The sequence below is a fragment of the Eumetopias jubatus genome, unplaced genomic scaffold (assembly GCF_037043125.1).
Source record: "Eumetopias jubatus isolate StellerSeaLion01/CBP00866 unplaced genomic scaffold, mEumJub1_p1.0 scaffold_8, whole genome shotgun sequence".
In the NCBI taxonomy this organism is placed as follows: Eukaryota; Metazoa; Chordata; class Mammalia; order Carnivora; family Otariidae; genus Eumetopias; species Eumetopias jubatus.
The window spans coordinates 141920415-141936467 of record NW_028274814.1 but is presented as its reverse complement, the minus strand read 5'-3'; the positions used below and the strand labels follow the sequence as shown (position 1 = coordinate 141936467).

At 52.3% G+C, this 16053-nt stretch overlaps 1 protein-coding gene across 1 annotated transcript in view; it reads left to right on the top strand.

Annotated features, from left to right (window-relative positions):
• The window catches only part of TTLL8 (tubulin tyrosine ligase like 8), a 44435-nt gene that overhangs the window by 3452 nt on the left and 24930 nt on the right, over positions 1-16053 (top strand). The window contains exons 2-7 of the mRNA XM_088025748.1: positions 1182-1273; positions 5034-5172; positions 6336-6409; positions 9043-9171; positions 10271-10385; positions 11987-12109. Of these exons, the coding sequence (XP_087881874.1) occupies positions 1182-1273; positions 5034-5172; positions 6336-6409; positions 9043-9171; positions 10271-10385; positions 11987-12109 (672 nt within the window). The remainder of the gene's footprint in view (positions 1-1181; positions 1274-5033; positions 5173-6335; positions 6410-9042; positions 9172-10270; positions 10386-11986; positions 12110-16053) is intronic.

Sequence of the window (16053 nt, the reverse complement as noted above, 5' to 3'; positions counted from 1 at the left end):
TGGCCAGTGACCATCATATTTTGTGACGCTCCAGTGGTCTACACTCAGCCCTCCCACCTCTGCACGCTGCTTCTGCATCTTTTTGCTGCCCCCCATCCCAGTCTGTAAGAGCCTCAAGATGCCCCGAGGGCTCCCAGCTCCCCAGAGCGCTCAGATCCCTCCAGCCAGGGCAGCCCATGCTTAGAAACCAAAGGCCGGGTGCCACGGAGGGTCGTTGCCAGGCTGGTTCGATTTGTGTTCTGCATCTGGACGTGCAGTTGTCAGAGCACCATCCCCACTGAAAGGCTCTGCTGCTTCTGTCTGTATTGATCGGCTGTGCAGTTGTGGGTCTCTGGGGCCCACGGGGGGAGGAAGAGCAGTGGGTGCTGGAGGGGTGCCTGCTGCTGGCCTGTCCCGCCTGCGATGTTCCTTGGACATCCAGGCACCGGGGGTCCTGGAGGTGTCAGGAGGTCTGGTGGTGTGGGTGGAAGGTGTACATTCCAAGGGTCTGGGCATGGTGGAATTGAAAATTCCAGCGAGTGGGTGTGGACAGGAAGCATGGAGTCTGAGATCCAGGCCTGGGCACTTCCAAGGTTAGGGCATAGGGGGAGAAAAAGGGCTGCAGTGAGGAGGAAAAGGGGAGGCCAAGGGGAGCAGGGCTGGCCAGCCAAGTGTCCGGTGCTCCCAGGAGCCAGGGCCCGAGGGAGTGACAAGGGATCGGCTTGTGTGTGTATGACTTTAGCATGGGTGGTGTCCACGGTGGAGTCCAGCAGACGGGGATGTGGAGAGGTGTGGAGTACAGAGAGGAGGGTTTTCATTTTAATCTTTAAGGTGTGTGCTGCGGGGAGTCTGGTGGCCATAATTAGGGGAGGAGCGGGGAGGGCTGGCCCTGACAGAGACTGAGGGGGGTGGTCATGGCGTGGCGTGGCCACAAAGTGGGTGGGGAGCACAGCGAGGAGAGAGGGTGCGCAAGCCAGAGCTGCAGGGCAGGTGGGCGGGGGGCAGAGAGAGGGCATGGCCAGGGGATGGAGGGTTGGGGGGGCGCAGCCTGGGGAGGGGGCTTAGGGTTTGCAGGAGGAGGGTCTGGGGGCCAGCGGTGGGCTGGGTGGAAAGGTGATGGGTGTGCGGGTGGGCTGGGCTTCCTTTCCAAGCATCCCCCGTGCACTTTTACCTTAGCCTGGATGTCTGTTTCTCTTCTGCAGAATTAAAACGAGGAATTTCCCAAGACTTGACTTCTTCCCCCAAATTAGACAGATACAAAATAGCAAGACAATTAACAGAAAAGGCCATCAAGGTAAATGTCTTTTGGGGCTGGGGGGTGCACTTTTTTAAAGTTTTATTTATTTCCATAATCTCTTCATCCTACGTGGGGCTCGACTCATGACTCTGAGATCAAGAGTCCCGCGCTATTCAGACTGAGCCAGCCAGGCGCCCCAAGGTGGGGGGGGCACTTTTTAAATGTGGAAACTTATTTTGGAATTTGGAGAGCAAGTGGGTTGCTTTGATGTGCTGAGCTCCCAGCTGCGCGCAGTCCGCCAGCCTGGGTTGGCCCTGGACCCCAGCGCTGGGCCCCAGGGGGAGGGGAGCGGGGGTACGTCCTGTTCTTTACAGGGCAGCAGGGTCTGTCTGCTGTCCTGAGAGCACCAGGAGCCTTCGCTGGGGAAAGGTGGTATTCTCCGGCTTTGCCTACGTTGGCGGCCCTTGCTCAGAAGGCTGGGCATGAAGGGCTCGGGAAGTCCAGTGCATCAACCACGGGGATGTGCTTCTGAGGCTCTTCGTGCACCTGCAGAGCATGGGTCGTGAACCCCGGTCGCCACGGGACGGGCTGGGTGCACCAGGTGCGCGGTCGCCAGCAGTCCTGCCCTGGGGGGCGGGCCCCTGTCGCCCGCCTGATCCTGGTGGCTGTGTGCGCTCTCTGGGATTTCATACCAACGAACCATACCAGCTCGTTAATTCTCGGGTTTTCTACTGAAGCCTAAAAACAGGTGAATATTTAGGGCTATAAACATCCCTCTAAGCATTTGTTAGCTGCTTTCACAAGCTTTTATTTTTACAGTACTTTAGCTGAGATGTAGTTCAAAGTACTTTATAATTCATATTATTACTTCTCATTCATTGTGGGTTACTTAAAAGTAGAGTTCATGTCTACACTTCTGGGGTTTTTTTTCCTATTTTTTTCATGTATACAAGATTTTCTCATTTTATTTTATTATTTTTTTACTTTTTATTTAAATTCAATTTAATTAACATATACTGTATCATTAGTTTCAGGGGTAGAATTTAATGATTCACCAGCTGCATGCAACACCCAGTGCTCATTACATCACGTGCCCTCCTTAATGCCCGTCACTCAGTTACCCCGTCCCCTCTCTCCCCTCCAGCAGCCCTCAGTTTGTTTCCTGTGGTTGACTCTCTTACGGTTTTTCTCCCTCTCTGATTCTGTCTTATTTTTCCCTCCCTTCCTTTATGCTCCTCTGTTTCGTTTCTTAAATTCCACAGATGAATGAAATCAGATGATAATTGTCTTTCTCTGATGGACTTATTTCACTCAGCATAATACCCTTTAGCTCCATCCACGTCTTTGCAAATGGCAAGATCTCATTCCTATTGATGGCTGCATAATATTCCATTGTGTATATACACCACCTCTTCTTTATCCATTCATCTGTCAACGGACATCTGGGCTTTTTCCACAGTTTGGCTATTGTGGACATGGCTGCTATAAACATTGGGGTTCAGGTGCCCCTTCGGATCACTCTGTTTGTATCCTTTGGATAAATAATTGTTTTTTTTTTCTATTTATTTTGTTACTGATTTCTAGCTTGGTTGCATGTGGTTGAATCTGTAATCTGCATAATGTTATTCCACTGAAGTGTGTTCAGACTTGCTTTACGCCCAGCATTTTGTGCATTTATGTGAAAGTTGACGTGGGGTACCCCACTCATAGACCTCAGGGCAGAGCTGGTTATCGTGTTGTTCAAGTCTTCGAGGCTGATGGAAATCTCTGGTCTGTGGGTTCTGTCGCTGACTGAGAGAAGCACGTTAAATACCCTTTTATCAGTGTGGATCCCTTCACTCTGTGGTTGTCAAATTGTGCTTTATTATTTATAACCCTCTTACTGGGAGCGTACAAAAGCATCTTCCTGGTGAATTCAATCTTTTTGTAAATTATGGCATGATTTTCTTTAGGGGTTTATTTTGTCGCAAAGGCTGTTTTGTCTCATACTTAGATTCTCTATGTTCTACCTATCTCTACGCTTTTGCTTTTGATTTCCTCTCGTAAACATCATAGATTGAGGTTTTAGAAATCCAGCCTGGCACTCTTCACCTTTTACCTGGAGCCTTTGGTGGGTTTACCTATGACTGCACCCCTGGGGTCCTCGGGCGTCCCCGTGTGTCCCTGCCTCCTTCCCTCGTTCAGTCTGCCCCGTCTGCTCATTTTGTGGCTCTGTGTGGACTGGTTACATTTTAAATTCCATTTCCCCTGTCTTGTATGTTGTAAATCTTATACTCTGTTTTTCTTCCTTTTGTAGTTCCCTGAGGAATTTTAGCCTGTTGATTAAAATAATCAGCTTTTCTGAAGTTGTTCAGTTTGACTGTAAGCAAGGTGGGCGTTCTTGCTGGGGCAGGTCCCCTGCCTGTCTCTGCATGGCAGCAGCCCCTCGGTGGCCAAGGTCATCCCATCCCTCTGCCCTGGTGCACAGCCCGTGGGGGAAGAGGGCAGGCTTTGGACAGATTTTCTGTGTAGAAGGAGGCTCAGAGAGGTCCTCTGACCTGCTGGGCCCTTCCTGTGGGTGCTAGAACTGGAACTCCCAGCTTCTGGCCCGACGCAAGCTTTCTTGTATGTGTTCCTGGGTGCGGAGTGCAAGTCCTCCTTGTGGGAACTATAGGGTATGTCTGCTACCGATGTCGTATAACAAATCACCATGAGCTTAGCTACTTAAACACTTAAACATTTATTATCTCACAGCTTCTGCGGGGGCCTCTGCTCAGGATCTCTCGAGGCTGAAATGAGGCATCAGCTGGGCTGGGGTCTCATCCAGAGGCTCAGCTGGGCAAAGATCCGCTTCCAGGCTCCCTTGGCTGGTTGGCAGGATTCACTCCCTTGTGGCTGTAGAGCTGGTTTCTTCAGAGCCAGCAACGGGGAGAGGGTCTCTGCTGCCTTGACTCTCCAACTTCAGGGATGCCCTGGACCCTCTTTTTAAGAGGTACACCTGACTAGGCCAGGCCCACCCAGTATAGTCTGTCTTTTGATTCATTCAGAGTCATCTAATTAGGGACACCGTGAGTTTGAGCCATTCCCCTCCTGCCCTGCCCCCCCCCCCCAACCTGCTCCCACAAGCTCGGGAGGCACTGAGCTAACTGCTGACCCTGCCGTGTGGCCGTCACCCTCTGTACCCTGCCCAGGCTGTGCCTCAGCAGCGTGGGCCCCAGAGGCTCCGGCATGCCCGTCACTGTCCCGTCTCCCATCCCTGAGCTGGGAAGGCCTCGGTACACGCCGCCCACTGCCCCCTCCCTGCCTGGTGCCCGGTCCCGGCAGAGCCCCCAGCTTCCCTGGTGCTGGCCTCATGCTTTCGGCACTCCGGGCCTGCTGTGGCCCTTCTTGGGCGGTTGAGCAGCTCTTCCCTCTCACTCCTCCTCGAGTCTCAGGCGCCTATCCCCTCGCCCCCAGCACGAGAGACTGTCACCTTCGTAGAGAAAAGAAAGCCTTAGAGTGCGTGGCCTCCGGCCTCAGCCCCACCTTCCAGACCAGGACCTGCCCTGAGCGGGGCACGCGCCCGTGGTCCTGGTTGTGCGGGGTCTCCTAGCCTTCGTGGGAGTGACACCCACGTGTGCAAGGCCCGCAAAGAATGAGCACGTGCCACAGAGGAGGGCCCTGCTCCGTGCCCGTGTGTGTTCTTGGATGTTTGCGCGTGTTTTCCTTGGAGCGGGACCTGAGTGTCATCCCACTCACTGGCACAGTCTGTCTCATTCTGCCTTGAAGCCTCCCCTCACAGACAATTAACTGCCTTGTCTTTCATTCTCTAATTTAAAATATGCTCTTGCAATTTGAGGAAAAGAAGATTTTCTCCATCTACGGACACTACCCAGTGATACGGGCCACCCTTCGAAGAAAGGGCTGGGTGGAGAAGAAGTTCCACTTTCTGCCCAAGGTCATCCCAAATGCAGACGATGACAGTGCGGGGGTGCCTGGTAGAGTATCGAAGGGGTCTTGTCTCGGTGTAAGGCTTGTGTGTGTGTCTGCCAGAGTGAGTCACACCTCTCCAGGGAGTGCTTTTCTCGCCTGAAGAGCCTGTGACTTGGGCCTCCCCTGCATGTCTGGGGGTCTCCCTGGGCAGGCAGAGGCCATCACCCTCCCGGCCTGCCTTCCCCAAGTATCTCCGCACCAGGCCTGTGCTTTCAAACCTGGTCGGGTTGCTTCTCAGTGTCCCCCCATCCGTGCCCACGACCTTCTCGTTGTCCCCCGTCCGTGCCCACGACCTTCTCGGTATCCCCCGTCCGTGCCCACGACCTTCTCGGTGTCCCCCGTCCGTGCCCACGACCTTCTCGGTGTCCCCCGTCCGTGCCCACGACCTTCTCGGTGTCCCCCGTCCGTGCCCACGACCTTCTCGGTGTCCCCCGTCCGTGCCCACGACTTCTTGGTGTCCCCCATCCGTGCCCAGAAGGTGCCCCCCGTCCGTGCCCACAACCTTCTCGGTGCCCCCCGTCCGTGCCCACGACCTTCTCGGTGCCCCCCGTCCATGCCCACAACCTTCTTGGTGCCCCCCGTCCATGCCCACAACCTTCTTGGTGTCCCCCGTCCGTGCCCACGACTTCTTGGTGTCCCCCGTCCGTGCCCAGAAGGTGCCCCCCGTCCGTGCCCACAACAGTTCTCCTCCTCCTATGTCTGGGCAGTTGCCACCACCCTTCAGTGGCCCTGCCCTGTCTGTCTCTCCTCTAGCCCTGGGTCCCCACTGGTCACTCCTCGGTCACTCTGCCCAAGGCCCTGCCTCCCACTCTGCAGAGAACATCTGCACCTTCTTGGCCCTGGGTCTGCAGGGGGCCAGCTCCCACACGGTGGTTGAGGCCTGTGCCGACCCCATCACTGTCCTGCTTCCCGCACCCCTCTCCACCACACTTATCCCAAGGCTGTCTGTCCCGCCCCACACCTGGGGTCCTGGACCCTGGGACTGCACCTGGCAGAGGGGCCATGCAGCGAACACTGGGGCAGGGAGACGGAAGGCCCCTGGAGATGAGTTGCCGAGGTGTCAGCAAGTGCGCCGTGGCCGTGGCCGCTGCTGGCTGTGGGGTGTGGGGGCTGTGCTGAGGTGCTTGGGCCGGACAGGCTGATGGCTCTCTGGGGGTTGTGTTTGCAGAACATAAATGTGCTGAAGGCAAAGAAAACCAAGAAGAGGCTTTGGAGAAGACAGATGACATCCATGATGTGATGGTAGGTCCCCATACCTGAGCTCCCTTGGGCCAGGTGGGCCTCGATGTCCCCATGCCTCCTCACACTGTCACCTTCCCTGGGCCGTGTCCTGGGGACGGGTGGCAAAGCCAGTCACACCAGGCTGCTGGACGCATGTGCATGCTTGCACTCATTTGTATGTGTGTGCGTGCTTGTGTGTCCATGTGCACCCGTGTGCATACGTGTACTCATGTACACCTCTGTGTGTGCACTCGTGTGTGTCCATAGGCACCTGTGTACAAGTATGCGTGCGTGTGCTCGTGTGCATCTGTGTGTGCTCATGTGTCCATGTGCACTTGTGTGTGTCTGCATGTGCATCTGTGTGCGCTCGTGTGCGTTCGTGTGCACTCATATTTGTCCATGTGTGCCCGTGTGCATCTGTGTGTGTTCATGTGTCCATGTGCATCTGTGTGCACACGTGTGCATTCATGTGCACTCATGTGTGCCCGTGTGCGTGCATGCACTCATGTGCATCTGTGTGGGCGCTCATGTGTCCATGTGCACTCGTGTGTGTCTGCGTGTGCATCTGTGTGCGCTCATGTGCGTTCATGTGCACTCATGTGCGTCCATGTATGCCTGTGTGCGTGCATGCACTCATGTGCATCTGTGTGTGCACTCATGTGTCCATGTGCACCCATGTGCATCTGTGTGTGTGTGCTTGTGTGCGTCCATGTGCACCTGTGTAGGTGTGTGCACTTGCGTGCTGCCCTTCATACTTTTGTCTTATGGTTCATGCCTCACTTGAACAAATGGGAGAAAGTGACAACAGAAGCTGTGGATGTTGCTCTGGAGTAGGAAGGAAGGCTGAGTCCGGCATTTGGGATAAGTTTTAGGAAGTAATGCTGGCAGCCAGCTCCCCGCTCCCTACGGGCACTCTTGTTGGCATCAGGATGGGAGGATCCCAGTCCTGCCCTAACATGGGGTCAAGGTAGACTAGCCCGTGTTGCAGAATAGTAGGTGTGTCCTCAAATGCTGGTCTACAGAGAATGACCCCGCAGGGTCTTCAAGGTGTCAGAATTTTGGAAAATGTTTTCCTTTCCTTGTATCTCTTTGGTAAGAATTTTTGACCACACAGGTGCTCTTGTTTGTAAAATCAGAGCCGCCAAGTCCACCCTGGGTCCCTGCACTCTGGTGGCCCTGGCCGCCAGCTCTGAAGGAGTGGGGGCAGGGAGGAGGCTGGTTCCCACAGTCTCCAGGCCACGAGGCAGTGCACTCACCCCATGCCCCTGTGTGGCATGTCCCTGAACCCCACAAGGACACCCACGGGGTGGGCAGCCCTGGCCTCACTCAGCCGCACACAGGGGGGCTGCTGTTGGTGCGGGGCCCGCCCTTGCTTCCTGAGAGCAGAAGCCCCGCATGCGGGCGGTTTCCCCCAGTGCAGCACACAGTGGCTCCCCAAGGAACACCACTGCCAGCCTCCCAGACCAGAGAGTCACAGATCACACACTTCCAGTGTTGTTTAATACCTTATTTCCACAGTATGGAGGGTCCTCAGAAAGTTAGAAATAGAGCTACCCTGCAACCCAGCAGCTGCACTCCTGGGTATTTGCCCAAAGGATACAAACATAGGGATCCGAAGGGGCACCTGCCCCCCAATGTTCACAGCAGCAATGAGCCCAACACCCAACTGTGGAAGGAGCCCCGATGTCCATCAACAGACGAATGGACAAAGAAGATGTGGTCCATATACACAGTGGAATATCACTCAACCACCAGAAAGGATGAATACCCAGCATTTACATCGATGCAGATGGAACTGGAGGAGATTATGCTGAGTGAGAAAGCCAATAGTATATGATCTCAGTGATATGAGGAATTTAAGGAGCAAAACAGATGATCATAGGGGAAGGAAAAAAAGAGAGGGAGACAAACCATAAGAGACTCTTTTTTTTTTTAAGTGGATCTTTTTTTTTTTTTTAAGACTTTATTTATTTGACAAAGACACAGCGAGAGAGAGAACACGAGCAGGAGGAGTGGGAGAGGGAGAAGCAGGCTTCCCGCCGAGCAGGGAGCCCGATGTGGGGCTCGATCCCAGGACCCTGGGACCATGACCTGAGCCGAAGGCAGACGCTTAACGACTGAGCCACCCAGGCGCCCCAAACCATAAGAGACTCTTTTTTTTTAAATTTTTTTATTGTTATGTTAATCACCATATATTACATCATTAGTTTTTGATGCAGTGTTCCATGATTCATTGTTTGTTCATAACACCCAGTGCTCCATGCAGAACGTGCCCTCCTCAATACCCATCACCAGGCTAACCCATCCCCCTACCCCCCTCCCCTCTAGAACCCTCAGTTTGTTTTTCAGAGTCCATCATCTCTCAGCAAACCATAAGAGACTCTTAATGAAAGAGAACAAGCAGGGTTGATGGAGGGAGCAGTGGGGGAGGGGCTGGACGCGGGATGGGCATTACGGAGGGCTCTCATGAGGGGCACCGGCTGTCTCACGGAAGTGATGAATCACTGAATTCTACACCTCAAACTGATTTTTACCATATATGCTAACTAACTAGAATGAAAAAGTCTGATTTCCTTCACTCTTACTTGCATCCCAACATCCAAAGATAGGAAGCTTGGATATAGGGTACTGATGAGGGTTCTTTTTCTTGCCAGTCCAGGTTGGTAAAAAATGAAATGCCGTACTTCCTCTGGACTATCAAAAGGGACGTCATTGACTACCACAGCCTGAGCTGTGACCAGATGCTGAATCACTACGGGAAGACGGCTTCCTTCACCACCAAGGTGAGAGGGAGGGCTTGGGGGGAAGTGGGCGGGAGCAGGTGCAGGGCAATGCCTCGCCTCCTGCAAGTCCAATGGCTGAGTTTGGGAAGGCCTCGAATGGAATGGTCACCTCGGGGCTCCTCCCCAGGATGACTGCTGCCCGGGCAGAGGCCACACTGCCCGTTACCAGTGTCCAGAGGCCCTCAGCACCTGCTCCACTCGCATCCCCAGAGCCCCATGTGCCCTTAGCCCTGAATCCCACCTCTGGGTACGCAGGCCAAACCTCAGGCAGGGCAGGTGGGGGCTGCCACCGCAGCCCCGCATAAGCTCTGCACCCTGGAGAGGCCCTGGGTCCCAGGGAGAGCCGGGCCACCTCCCCCCTGCACAGGGCCTTCTGGCTGCAGGCGGCGTGGGCACCTCCTGTACTCACCGCCCTTTGGTCCCACGGCCCCCTCCCGCGACTCTGAGGGCTGAGGTTCAGGGGTGGGGTCAGCCCAGGGTGGACAGGCCTGCCTGTACCCAGGCAGGAGAGCTTGGGGAGAGGGGCTTCTGGGCAACAAGGAGACCATTCCCCCAACAGGCAAGGATGACACGAGGGTCGGGGTGAGGCTCGCACCACCCCCAGGGCCCCCTGTGGAGGGCCTGGCCCCATGCACCCTCACCCGGCCTCAGCTGCTGGCCTCCTTCAGGGTGCGGGCAATGGCTGCAGGTGGCCCAGTCGGGTTGGGCTCCCCACAGAGGCCCCCATGTAGCATGGCCACCAGTGTGCCCAGCAGGCAGCAGGCACTGCCTCTCACGGGGGGCACTGGGCACTTTTTCCCAAATGGGGCCTGTGGTGAGCGTGCCCAGAAGCTTGCTGGGCCCAGCACCAGTTAGGGAACCTGGGACATAGAGGTGGGACCTACCACCCTGTGCCCTCAGATGGCCCTGGCCTGCACAGGGGTCACCCTGTTGTTTGAGCCAGCTGGCTGGGGGCAGGAGGGGCAGTCTGCTCTGGGGGGGAGTCTGCTCCAAGAGCTCCTTGGAGCAGGTGCCGCCAGCCAGACCTGTAGGTGTTCAGGCTGGTCTGAGGGGACCAGCAGGTGGCCTGTGGGGGCCTAACGTGCCGCTGTCTCTGGAGATCGGGCTGTGTGTGAACATGAGGAGCCTGCCATGGTACGTCCAAGCCAACCCTGACTCCTTCTTCCCCCGCTGTTACGGCCTCTGCACTGAGAGTGAGAAGCAGGAATTCCTGGGTAAGTCAATGGCCAGAGGCGGAGACCACCTGGTGTCAGGGCCCCTCTGTGGCCTACCTCCCACTGAAGGGCTGCAGGAACCTTTGGAAGGGAGGTGGGCTGGGCCACAGCTGCAGGGCTGGGGACTGGTGGGAGGTAATGACAGACAGCCTGGTCCTGTCCCAAGGCCCAGGGGCTCGGCTCCATTTTGAGGGGTGAGGGCTGGTCCAGACACTTCCATGGGCAGCATGGCGTGGGAGGCTGCGTGGAGGCTGGTGGAGGCTGATGGAGGCTGTGGAGCCGCGTGTCAGGAGCTTGGTTCTGATTGGGTTTCTGGGGGAGGTCTGCGTGGGGTCGGTCCTGGGGCCCAGGTCTGAGCACCTGTGGGCCACGGACTCTGGCCTGAGGACAGAGGGAGGATTCCTGGTTTGACCTGCCGAGAGAGAGAGGGACAGAAAGTGAAGGTCAGAGCAGGTGGGCAGTGTTCATTTGGGGGTGACCGTGTTTTCTGAGCGCCTGATCTGGGGGCCGTGGAGATGTGGCATCTACCAGCACCTGTGCCGTATGTCTTGACCCCACTCTGGGGCTCCCAGAAGCAAACAGGCGCAGGCAGAACAAGGCAGGGTCCATGGGGGCTGGAGGTGAGAAGTGCAGTGGAGGGGAGGGTGGTGGGCAGGGGCATCTCGGAGAAGGGGTGCTGGTGAGGCCCGGAGGGAGGGAGGTCTGAAGGGACCAGGCTGGGGGAGGCCATGTGCCTGCGGGCCCACAGGGCACAGGGGCTAGGAGTTGGTGGGCAAGCTCAGGGGCGTTTGTTCTGGTGGAAGGAGACTCCGGTGAGAAGCTCCGGGCCCTGGAGGAGCTGGGGAAGGGAGCGCAGATTCTGGGTATTTCCAAGGAGGCAGCAACTGCTTGGCCGGCAGGTGGGGCCTTCTCTGCTGAGATGAGCAAGGAGCAGGCTTTGGTTTGGTTTCGGTGAGAAGGTACCAGAATTTCCTGCAGACCTCCCAGAGGGCATGCGTGGGAGTGGAATTGGCTAAGGCAGGCCTCAGAGCGTGGGCTCGCTCATGGGGATGCAGGCCGCCTCTCCTGGCCCAAGAACACTCGGAGCCAGGCCAGCCCCAAGCCTGGGTCTGTGGGACCCAGAGCTGCCTTCCGTGCCAGGTGGGTGTGGCAGGGCCCCTCTGGCCATCCACACCGGGAGCCGTGGAAGCCAGCATGTCCAAGGAGGTCCAGAGAGCCTCCTGGGATGGGGAGGGTCCTCGTGTGTCTGCAAGGGGCTTCCGTCCTCTGGTGCAGGGCTGAGGGCACAGGGAGCCTGGACAAGGACAAGCACGTGGCCTCCATGGACTTGGCCCTGGGTGGGGGTGGGGAGAGCAGGAGGGAGGCAGGGAGGGATGTGCAGGTGGAGGTGTATTAGACTCCCATCTGCAGAGGAGCAGGAGGGAGAAGGACCAGGTTGGAGGCACGGGCTGAGGGCAGAGCGAACGGCCCTTCGAGGCGGTGAGGGCAGGAAGGGAGGCCGCTGCAGGCTGTGGGGCACCGAGGCTGAGGACAGCTGGTGCTGGCCGAGGTCCCTGGTCCCCAACGCCCGCAGAGGAGGCGAGGCCTTGGTGTCCTTTCAGATGACTTCCGGCGCACAGTGGCCTCCAGCATCCTCAAGTGGGTGGTCAGCCACCAGAACTACAGCAGAGGCAAACCCAGCATCAAGGGGGAGGCCTGCGAGCCGGGCTCTGGCAACAAGAAAGGTGTGGGGGGGGGCCTGAGGCTACACCGTGCAGGGCGGGCTGTGCCAGGCGGGTCAGTGGGGCCATGTGTCCGGGGCGGTGTTGTCCCCTGCCCCACAGAAGAGGGTGACAGGGAATGGCTTTCCTGCGTGGTGTAGGGCCACGTGGCATTAGGCCTACAAAACCCAAATAAGTATTTTGTTGTTCACTTTCTCAGAGCATTTTTAGGTTCACAGTCCAGCTGAGCAGAAGGTACAGGGATTTCCCATACACGCCCTGCCCCCCAACCTCCTCTACTATCACCACCCCCACCGGTGGTGCGTTTGTTAGGATCAGTGAACCTACGTTGACATGTCACTGTCACGCAGACCACAGCTGGCCTTGAGGTTCACTCTTGTGCGGGGCGTTGTGTGGGTTTGGAGAACCGTGTAAGGGACGGACCCACCTTTATGGCGTCCCACAGAGTCACTTCACTGCCCTCCACACCCCTCCCCTGTCCCTCTCTCCTCCCCAGCTCCTGGCCCCCCGGCCCTTTTCCTGTCTCCGTAGTTCTGCCTTTTCCAGAATGTCCTCCGGTTGGAATCGTACAAACGTAGCCTTTGCTGATTGGCTTCCTTCACTCAGGGTTATGCATTCAAGGTTCCTCCAAACTTCACGGTTTGGTAGCTCATTGTCTGCATGGTCCATTGTCTGGCTTGTTTATTCATTCACCTACTGAAGGACATCTTGGTCGGGCAATTATGAGTAAAGCTGCTGTAAACATCTGTATACAGGTTTTTGTATAGGTGTAAATTTTCAACTCATTTGGGTAAACACCAAAGAGCATGATTGCTGGATACCGTGGTAAGAGTATGTTTGTTTTGGTAAGAAACAACCAAGCTGCCTTCCACAGCGGCTGTGTCATTCTGCCTCTTCCCACGGTCGGCGAGCACCGCTCCTCACCCCCCGTGTTTGGTGGCGGTGGTGCTCTGGATTTTGGCCGTTCTGACAGATGTGCAGTGGCACCTTATTGTTTTCATTGGCAGTTCCCTGGTGACGTATGATGTTGAGCATCTCTTAATATACTTCTTTGCCATCTGTAAATATATTCTTTGGTGAGAAATCTGTTCAGCTTCCCTGCTGTTTTAAATTTTTTTATTGTTGAGGTTTAAGAAGGTGTGTGTGTGTGTGTATTTTGGATAACAGATGTGTCTGTTGCAAATATTTTCTCCAAGTCTGTGGCTGTCTTCTCATCTTCTTGACTGTCTTTCATGGAGCAAAAGTTTTTAACTTTAATGAAGTCCAGCTTACCAAGTATTTCTTTCATGGACCATGCCTTTGGGGTTGTATCTAAAAAGTTATCACCGCACCCAGGTTCATCTTGGTGGTCTCCTGTGCTATCTTCTAGGAGTTTTATAGTTTTGTGTTTCACACTTGGGTATATGATCCATTTTGAATTAATTTCTAGGAAGGATGTAAGATCTGTGTCTAGATTCTTTTTTTTTTTTTTTGCATCCGTTCCAGCATCACTTGTTGAAAAGACCACTTTTTCCCATTATATTGTCTTTGCTCCTTTGTCAAGGATCAGTTGATCATATTTTTGTAGGTTTATTTCTGGGCTCTTTATTCTGTTCCAGTGATCTATTATTTTATGAATACCACACTCTCTTGATTACAGTAGATTTGTGGTAAGACTTGAAGTTGAATAGTGTCAATTCTCCAATTTGTTCTTCTCCTTCAATATTGGGTTGGCTATTCTGGATATTTTTACTCTTCATATAAACTTTAGAATCAGTTTGTCAATATCCATAAAATGCCTTGCTGGGATTTTGATTGGGATTGTACTGAATTTATAGATTGAGTAGGGAAGAACTGACATCTTGACAATGAAAACTATTCATGAACATAGAATATCTCACCATTAATGTAGTCCTCCTTTGATCTCAGTTATCATATTTTTGTAGTTTTCTTCATATAGACTTTGTTAGATTTATTTATTTATATATTTAATTTGGGGGCTGCTAATGTAAATGGTATTGTGTTTTAAATTTCAAATTCCAATGATTCATTTCTGGTGTGTAGGAAAGTGACTGACTATAATCATTTATTAGTTCCACGAGGATTTTTTTGTCAATTCTTTCAGATTTTGTACACAGATAATCATGTCATCTGTGAATAAAGACAGTTTTATTTCTTCCTTCCCAATCTGTATGCCTTTTATATTATTTTCTTGCCTTATTGCATTGGCCAGGATTTCCAGTACAATGTTGGAAAAAAAAACTGGTGAGAGGGAGGAGGTCCGGCCTTGCTCTTGATTTTAGAGTGTAAGGTTCTAGTTTCTCATCATTAAATATAGTGTTAGCTATAGGGTTTTTTTTTGTATATATTCTTCTTTTCTATTTTTTATTTTTTTTAAGATTTTATTTATTTGAGAGAGAATGAGAGATAGAGAGCACGAGAGGGAAGAGGGTCAGAGGGAGAAGCAGACTCCCTGCTGAGCAGGGAGCCCGATGCGGGACTCGATCCCGGGACTCCAGGATCATGACCTGAGCCGAAGGCAGTCGCCCAACCAACTGAGCCACCCAGGCGCCCTATTCTCCTTTTTTTTTTTTTTTAAAGATTTTACTTATTTATTTTAGAGAGAGAGAAGGGGGAGGAGCAAAGGGAGAGAGAAAGGGAGATAATCTTTAGCAGAATCCACACTGAGCGTGGAGCCTGAGGGCTTTAATTTTGGGGGTCTTTAATTTTTAAACAATTAAAAAATTTTCTTGAGATCATGGCCTGAGCCAAAACCAAGAGTTGGATGTTCAACTGACTGAGTCACCCAGGTGCCCCGTATATATTCTTTATCAAGCTGAAGAAGTTCCTCTCTATTCCTAGCTTGCCGAGAGCTTTTATCATGAATGAGAGTTTAATTTTGTCAAATGCTTTTTCTGCATCTATTGATATGATCATGAATTTTTCTTCTTTAGCCTATGATTGTAACAGATTACATTAATTGATTTTCTAATGTCAAACCAGTTTTGATATCTGACATAAATCCCATTTGATATGGTATATGATTCTTTGTATACATTATTGAATTTGTCTTGCTACTATTTTGGTGAGGATTTTTGCATCTATGTTCATGAATGATTTTGGTCTACAGTTTTCTTTTCTCGTGTCTTTCTCTGGTTTTGGTATTAGGGAAATGCTAACCTCAAATAATGAGGTAGAAAGTATGCTCTCTGTTTCTATCCACTGAGATTGAATAGAATTGGTATAATTTCCTCCTTAAATGTTTGGCAGAATTCACCAGTGAACCCATTTGAACCTGGTGCTTTCTGTTTTAGAAGGTTATTAGTTATTGATTCAATATTTTTAATAGATACAGGCCTATTCAGATTGCCCATTTCCTTTTGTATGAGTTTTGGCAGGTTGTGTCTTTCAATAAATTGGTCTGTTTCACCTAGATTATCAAATTTGTGTGCATAGAGTTCATAGTATTCCTTTATTATCTTTTTATGTCCATGAGATCTATAATGATGTCTCTTCTTTCTTTTATGATATTAGCAATTTACATCCTCTAAACTTTCTTTTTAGTTAGCCTGGCTAAAGGTTTATTAATTTCATTGATCTTTTCAAAGAACCAGCTTATTTTCTCTATTATTTCTTGTTTTCAATTTATTGATTTCTGCTCTACTTATTGTTTATTTTCCTCTGCTTATTTTGGATTTGATTCTTTCTTCCTTTTTTTAGTTTCCTAAGGAGGAAGCTTAGATAATTGATCTTAGATCTTTCTTCTTTTCTAATGTATGCATTCACTGAAAGCTGTACATTTCCCTCTACACTGCTTTCATTGCACCATCAAAATTTTTTCATTTTCATTTGGTTCAAAATATTAAAAATTTTTTCTTGAGATTTTTTTTTTTATTTGACCCATGTGTTATTTAGATGTATGTTATTTAATCTCCAAGTATTTGGGAAATTTTCTTTTATTCGTTTCT